Source organism: Echinops telfairi, unplaced genomic scaffold (genome assembly GCF_000313985.2).
Source record: "Echinops telfairi isolate 266 unplaced genomic scaffold, ASM31398v2 ScPeMD7_7459;HRSCAF=8497, whole genome shotgun sequence".
Taxonomy (NCBI): domain Eukaryota; kingdom Metazoa; phylum Chordata; class Mammalia; order Afrosoricida; family Tenrecidae; genus Echinops; species Echinops telfairi.
This window is the reverse complement of record NW_022111359.1, coordinates 6,330,568-6,338,437: the sequence shown is the minus strand read 5'-3', so window position 1 is coordinate 6,338,437 and position 7,870 is coordinate 6,330,568. Positions and strand designations below refer to the sequence as shown.

The 7,870-nt window shown below is 56.9% G+C and overlaps 1 protein-coding gene across 3 annotated transcripts in view; it reads left to right on the top strand.

Moving 5' to 3' along the window:
• Positions 1-2,529: 2,529 nt before the first annotated feature.
• The window catches only part of RANBP3 (RAN binding protein 3), a 50,992-nt gene continuing 45,651 nt past the window's right edge, over positions 2,530-7,870 (top strand). For all 3 annotated transcript variants that reach the window (XM_045300085.1, XM_045300084.1, XM_045300083.1), the window contains exon 1: positions 2,530-2,603. In XM_045300085.1, the coding sequence (XP_045156020.1) occupies positions 2,582-2,603 (22 nt within the window). In that variant the 5' untranslated portion in view covers positions 2,530-2,581. The remainder of the gene's footprint in view (positions 2,604-7,870) is intronic.

Below are 7,870 nucleotides of genomic sequence, written 5' to 3'. Positions count from 1 at the left end.
TTGAACCACTGACCTTGCGGTTAGCAGCCCAACTTATAACCACCACGCACAAGGGTTCTCACCTAGTTGTAGAGACTTTGGTAAAACGCTTCTCAGCCTAAGTTTCCTCATCTGTGAAAGAGACGGGAGTCCCTGGGTGGGGCAGACTGGTCACAGGCTCAGCTGCTAGTGGAAAGTCCAGAGGGGCAGGTTCACCCAGAGCCTTTGACAACATGAAGGGTCTCATGCCAGTTGGAATTGATCCTACAACCGGTGTGATTTTTCGCTGCCCTTAAGAAACGAAGACCCAGACCCACCCCTGCCAATTCTGACTCACAGTGACCCTATAACAACGGAGTAGGACTCCCCCAGAGGGTTCCAAGGTCAGACATCTTTAAGACTGCTCCATCTCTCTCCTGATAGGTTCAAACCACTGACCTTTGGGTTAGCAGCCAAGCACATGATCTACCATGGCCCCGTAAGCTACCAAGCTGGCCCCCTTGATCTGGTTTATTAGAGATCCCTGTCTGTTGTCATGGGCATAGCAGTTCTTGGAACTCCACAAGAATGGAAGGAAGGAGGGCGGGGAGGGCACACGTCCCAGTTCTCCTAGAGTGAAATGAGGCTGGTCTGGCCAAGGGTGGTGGTGTCACTGAGGTGGCAAGCCCAGGGTGGACGTGGGCTGTTTGGGTGGGGGGACCTCAGGATTTGCTGGGAGGGTCGAAGCATGCAAGGAGTCCAGGGTGTTTGAGTGAATGGACATTTGATTTTATTGAGGAAAGTTGAGAGGCAAAGACAGATCGTTTAAGGTTTCTACAAGTACAATGCAGTGCATGGGGTACAGGCTCCAAGCTCCACTACCCTTCTCAGTGCCCGTCCACGATTCCACCACCATCTGAAATGCACCGCTCCTGAAGCCACCATCCCGTAGGAGAGGATGCTCACAGCGGACATGCTTTTTGTTGTTCTTCCCAGCTGTCTCCAAGTTGGTTTGGTTTCGGGTTTTGGAAAGTTTCTATTCTCCTGGAATCCAGAGTTATGTGGTCTCTGGAAGAGCCAGTGGAACCTTGGTGGCAAAGTGGGTTCTGAGCTGGCCTGCAAACACCAAGGTTCAAATCTACCAGCCAGTCCGAAGGCAAAAGATGAGGCTTTCTGCCCTGAAACTCACAGGGGCCACTTCTCTTCTGCCCTACGGGGTCGCTACGAGTCAGAATGGACTCCACAGGGGTGGGTTTAGGTTTGGGGGGCAGGGGGGAGAGCAGGTGGCATAGTGGGTTAGCATTGGGCTGCAAACCACAAGGCCGGCAGTTCAAATCCATGTTCAACTCTGCAGGAGAAAGAGGAGTGTCTGCTTCTACAAGCATTTGTCTGGGAACCCCTCTAGAGGGTCAGTGGTGGTGGGTTTTAGTGGGAGTTGGAGAGCCCCACCCCCACCCCAAGTCATTATTCTTATTAGATCTTTGGAACTTGAAGTTTTGAGAAACTGGATTTCTTAAAAGTTAAAAAGAAAAGTCAAATAATCGCGTAGTAACTAGCTGTGAGTTCTTTCAAAGAATTATGTGCAGCCAGACACTTCAAGATTTGAAGTTTTATTGTCAGAGTAAACTGTTCTTATTTGGGTTTGCAGTTCAAAACCACCAGCCTCCATAGAAGACAGGGCTTTCTACTCAGTGAACAGAGTCTCAGGAACTCACAGGGGCAGTTTTACCCTGTCCTATCAGCTTGTCGGCATCTCCTCGATGGCAGTGTGTGTGGTCACCCAAACCAAACCAAACTCACTGCCAGCGAGCCGATGCCGACTCACATGACCCTATAGGGCAGGGTAGAACTGCCCTGCCAGTTTCCAAGACCGGAACACTTTACGGGAGTAGAAAGCCTCATCTTTATCGCGCAGAGCGGCTGGCGGTTTCGAACCACTGACCTTGTGATTAGAAGTCCAAGGTGTCAGGGACTCAGAAAGACCCCATTATACAGATGAAAGCACTCGTGGGGAGGTGTTGGGATCTGGGTTGCAGTGGCGCTCCCGTGCTCGTGTTCTGAGAAGGCAAGTCCCTGTCGCCATGTCCCTACACCAGCATTTGACCCCTGCGGCTGGTGCTCTTTAACTCGGAGTTCCCCTCTGCCATCTTGCCGCCTGCCCGCGTGGGCTCGGGAAAGCGTCGCGGAATGTCCCCTTTCCCGACTACCAGGGCAGAGAAAGCCCCGCCGGCCCAAGGACTTTCCTGGAGGAGGACTTCCTGGGTGGCGGTAGGAGTCGAACCGTCGGAACCCAGCTCCCGCAGATTCCTCCCAAAACGGCATTCGCTCGGGTCGCGGCAGGGACGCGCGGGAGGGCCGCCGCGCACGCGCTCTACCCGGTCCACGCCCCCTCGGTCGGCGGGAAAAGGAGGCGGTGGCAGCGGCGGCGGTTAGTGCGCAGGCGCGTGCTTGGCGCGCGGCCGGGCGGGGAGCGCGAGCTGGAGCGCGTCTCCGCGACGGGCTCTGCACGCAGGCGCGCTGCGTACCGAGTCGGCTTGAAAGTGCGCACGCGCGGGAGTTTCCGGCAGAAAGCTGGCGAGCCCGGGCCGGCGCGGGGCCTTGTGGGAGGGCTCAAGGAAGTAAAATGGCGGACCTGGCGAACGAAGGTAGGGGAGGCGCCGTCGGGGGCCAGCTGGTGGGCAGGGGACGGGCGTGGGGAGGCCCAGGGGCTGCAGGCCCGAGAGATGAGCACCCTGACGTGAGGAGCTCTTATCGGCTCTGGGCCAGAGGCCCAGCGGGCCCCGCAACCGCCCCCCATTGCGTCCCCTCAGGCTGGGCTCCCCGGCCCGGCCCATCATCCCCGGCTACCGCGGCCCCCGCCACCGTCCGGCCAGCGGAGGCCGCTGGGGCCGCGGGCGTGAGGCCCTGCCGTCCGGCAGACCCAGCCCGGAGCCGAAGGGGGCGGGAGGTGGAGCCTCAGCGCCCCGGCCTCGGATGTAAATAGACCGGCCTGCTTGTGGGCCCGAGCGCGCCCCGCGCCCTCCGCCGCCCCCTGGCCCTCGGCGACCCCGGCTTCCCCCACCCCGAGCCGACCCCTCCCCAAAGCTAGTGAGCCCAGACCCCGCGCCGCGGTCGGAAGAAGCCCGACGGGTTCCCCACTCCCCCGCTCCCAACGTCCCCCCACTTCCCGCCAGCTCCCCTAGATCCTTCGAGGCGACCAGAGAGCCGAGCCCCATGCCTCCATCATTTAACTGCCCGCCCGCCCCCGCCGCAGGACCTTTTTCATTTAGTCTCTTCCCTGTGCTGCGTTTCCGAGAGAGGCTGGGGATGCCCTGGTCCCCAGAGCAGCAGCCAGTCCCGCCGCTGTCGCCCCAGGTCCCCAGAGGCGTTGATAGCGGGGCAGTGCGGGGAGTTTGTCTGCGGGGAGCGCAAGTCAAGCGGACAGCCACCTGTCCGACTCCGACCCGCCGCCTGCGACGGTCCCTGCTCTTGGAGGGTGTCAGACCAAATGCTCACGATGGTGGTACCCCTGGGGCATACCCGGGTGGGTTTGCCTTCCATGGTAATGCCCAGAGCCTCACCACAGTCCCATGATCACCCCCATCCTCTGGGCGTGGAAACTGAGTGAGGGTGGGTCTGTGGGCCACACGAGCCGGTAAGAAGCAGGATTCCGCACAGCGGGGGTGGGGCTGTCTGGTTCCAGAGCGCCTCCCACCCCCTGCTTGACCATCGGATGTGGAACCTCTGAACTGGGCCTTCCAACAAAGTACGATACAGTTAGGTGCTGTGGTGGTGCCCTGGTCAAGTGCTGGGCTACCAGTGGAAAAGTCGGCAGTTGGAGACCGTCCAGCAGCTCTCTTGGAGGGAGAAAGGCCCGCCAACCTGCTTCTGGAGAGATGGCAACCAAGAAAACCCTCCAGGGCAAGTCATCTGCACCACAGAACAAAAGCCAAATCACGCTCACTGCCAGGGACCACATTGTCACAGCGACCCTCTAAGCTGCCCCTTGGGCTTTCCGAGACTGCAGATCTTTACAGCCTCATCTAGGTCCTTCTGAGGGGCTGGTGGGTTCAAACTGCTAACATTGTGGTTAGCAGCTCAGGGCGTAGTTCGCTGTGCCACCAGTGCACTCCCTTCCCAAACAACAAGACCCAGTTAGAGGCAGAAGGACGATTGGGTAAAAGAAAACCAGTGTGACTTAAACCCCCCTGCTATTGGCTCATTTCCAACCCATAGCAACCTATTATAGAGCTTCTGTAAATGTTTATGGGCGCAGAGAGCCTCTTTCTCCCATGAAGCAGCTGATGAGTTTGAACCACTGACCCTTCAGTTAGTCCAGTGCTTATCTAACATTTCCACCAAGGCCTCATTATAGTCTAGACCCAGATAGTTTCCTGAACTCAAGACTCCTACCCAACAGCCAATTTGACATCTAGCTGGATGTCCAATAGGCTATACTGAAGAGCATGTCCCAAACAAAATACTGACTTTCCTCTCAAAAACCTGCTTCCATCCCATCTGTGGATGACAGATTCATTCCTTCAGTCACCCCCTTACGTGTCCAGCATACTTGGTGACAAGTTGGGCTGCTAACCCCAAGCTGGGCAGTTTGAAGCCACCAGCCTGAGGGAGAAAGGCAAGGCTGCCTGCTTCTGTGGAGACTGACAGCCTTGGGAACCCTAGGGAGCAGTTCTAGTATGTCCTAGAAGGTCTCTATGGGTGGGATTCGATTTGATGGCAGCGGGTTGGGTTTGGATCTGAAACATTTCCTGCTACCACCACTGCTGCTGCTGTGTCTCCAGTCTTCCCACCACAATCTATCCCGCAACTTCTCAGTCCAGAAGCCCGACTAGAGGGGCCCCCTCGCCCCGCCCCTCCCCATTCCCCCCACTCCCGTAAGGTCCTTGCTTCCTTTGCCTCAAACCACTCACGCCCAGATATGCCCCCTGCTGGCTTTCCTACCTCCTACGGTCCAGGGTGGTTGAGGAATTTCTCTGTCCATTTGAAGGTGCACCCATGTGTGTGCCCCCACCGCCCCCCCCTCCGGCCCTGCTCCCCTGGTGGATTTTTACCCCACAGCTCTTGTTGCCCTCTGATGTGCTGTGTCTTCCTGGTCTGAGTGCTCCTGGACTGGATGATGAGCCTGTGAGCCCAGGGGTTTTTATTTTGGGAATCTGTCAAGATCCTTGAGGGAGCCCTTGCAGCTGGACGAGTGCTTGGCACTTGAGTAGGCGCTCGCACGCATCGTTTGTTGGGTGAATTTGAAGTAATAAGTAAGTGGACGAGCCCACCCAAGAGGGGGCCCTCATTGGAACGGAACCCTGTGAGCACAGAGGGGAGATTGTGGATTGCTGCGTCGTCACAGGAATAGGTGTGTAGTGTACACCAGGAATGGCAGCTGTCTGCTGTCCGTCGAGTCACCACTGAGCGGGGAAGTGGGAAGCAAGCATGACAAGCATGACCTGAGGGCCATTCCCAGTGCTCCACTGCTGTTGGGCAGTCTGTACTGAGGCATACTGGGCACCGCAGGGCTTTCAGCACCAGGCTGTGAGTAGCTGTCAAATGGACCCAACGAGGGGCATCAGAAAAGAAAGCTCAGGGGGAAATGCAGTGAAAAGGTGATTCTACTTTCCGAAGCTCCCACAGCACCACAGGGTTTCCTAGGCTGGGGGCGATCAGGGGGCAGAGTGTCAGATCTGTTCTCCTGAGCAGTGTTCGATGGGTTCAATCGCTGACTGCGCAGTCAGCCATGTGCTTAACCATTGCACCATCAAAGCAAAAGCAACCCACTGCCATTGATTCAATCGATACCGACTCAAAGTGGCCTCATAGAGCAGAGTTGAACGGCTCTCTCCAGGCTTCAAGGCTGTATGTTTTCCTGAAGCAGACAGCCTCATCACACTACCACGGAGCAGCTGGTGGGGTCGAACCACCAACCCTTTGATTGGCAGCTGAGCGCTTTCTTTAGCAGCTGCCCCACCAGGACGTGCCCTTCAATGAGTTGGGGAGGGGGTGTGCTCGTGAGCAGGGAAGCGCTCTTCACCAGCATCCTGGTGGCCCTCACTCAAGGATGGTGACCACGTGCTTCCAGCCCTCCTCTGTCATCTCTGGTTTATCATGGCCAGTGGACTGACTGGGAAAGAGATACTAAGGCTGGCCTCGTTAGCTCAGCGTCTTTCTGTTGCCACACGTCAGACTCCTTTGCCCTCCTAATTCCGGCTTGATCCTGCCACGAAGTAGCTGTCGGCCTCTGTTGACAGTAGCAAAGGCTGAGCACGAGGTGCCTGACAGGAGGCTGCTCTACCCTTCTGGACCACCACTGACTAGCTTAGTGGCAGATAGAGAACAGGCTCACTCGCTGGGCTGGGGCAGCCTGCGGTGTGAGGGCCCGCCCTGATAGCCCTCTACAATATGACCAGGGAGCACTTCTCCCCGACTTAAGAAGACAGCCAGATGTCCCCCAAGGAAACCGCCTAGTATAAAATATAAAGTGGTGGTGCAGGCACAAGCTCTGCTCAGAGAGCTGGGTGTGGGTTTGGGCACTGCGTATGGGTTTGGGTGGATCACTCAGACCCTTGATACTCAGTTTCCTTGTCATTCCTCTTGTGGCTGGGAGCCTTTGAAGAGTTAATGCATACGCGTTCCTCAGCTTCTGCCGCAGCCGCTCCAAGTGGCATACTCAATACACAGAAGCTATTTTTAGCTGCCAGGGTAGCAGAGCCGGGTGGCATAAGTGGTTAGCTTGGCTGCTAAAAGGAAGGTTGACAGAATCCACTCATGCGGGAGAAAGGCCTGGCAATCAGTTCCCATCGGGATAACAGCCAAGAGAACCTTATGGGACAGCTCTCCTCTGAAGCACCTGGGCTCACTGTGGTTGGCAAGCCTGGGCGGCCCCAGCAGCAACAACGGTGGGTGCTCAGGTGGCCAGCAGAGCAAAGGGTGAGGAGCTGCTGCAGGCGGTGGGTGCTGGGAGAGGTGCCATGGAAACCAGAGGTGGCAGGGCTAGTAGCCCTCCCAGCTTGTTTGCCTTTTATTTGGTGACCATCTGGCCAGGGTTTTCAGCCTCAGCACTGTTCACCCCCCAAAGCCCACTGCCATCAAGCTGATTCGGACTCATAGTCACCCTGTAGGACAGAGTAGAACTGCCCCGGTGGGTTATTTTGACTAAATCTTAATGGGAGCAGACAGCCTCACTTTTATCCAGCAGAGCAACTGGTGGTTTTGAATGGCTGACCTTGTGGTTAGCAGCCCAACACGTAACCCACTTTGCGGGCCCAATGGACCCCCCAGGATGTTATAAGCACTTAAGTACCCAACTGCTAACCAGAAGGTTTGGTGGTTCAGATTCATTCAGAGGTGCCTCAGAAGAAAGGCCTGGCCATCTATCTTCTGCAGTACAACCATTGAAAAAAGAGATCCACTGTGATACATAGGGTGAGGTGTCATGAGTAGGTGAACTTAGAATGGCACTTGGAGGGAGGGGACACTTTAGTTTCAGAATGAATCGCAGCCTCAGGAATGGCTGGTGGACTCGCCACAGAGCTGGGCTGGCTCGAGTGGAGCTGGTGGTGAGGGCTGGGCAGGGGTAGCTCTCCATGGTACTCACAGCGGTCTGAGACCACCGGGTTGGCGTCACTATGGTTTCTGTGCCTGGTCTGGGCAGCTCTGTGTGCTTTAACTCTGCCCTTCCCAGAGGAGAACCTTCTAGCACAGGCCCCCTTGCTCAGCCCTGGCACTCACTCCATGCTCCGTCTCCCAGGTTGTGCTGCTCCAGGGGCTTGTGGAGGGGAGGAAGACCAGAGTCGGCTGGGGAGGTCGGGGTGGCCGTGGGCATGCCCCACGGCAGCCAGAGTGAAACCACAGGCAGACATCGCTCCCTCACTTCAGGGGCAAGCAGACGGATTTAATGTAGCCCATTTAGAGCTTTGTTTTT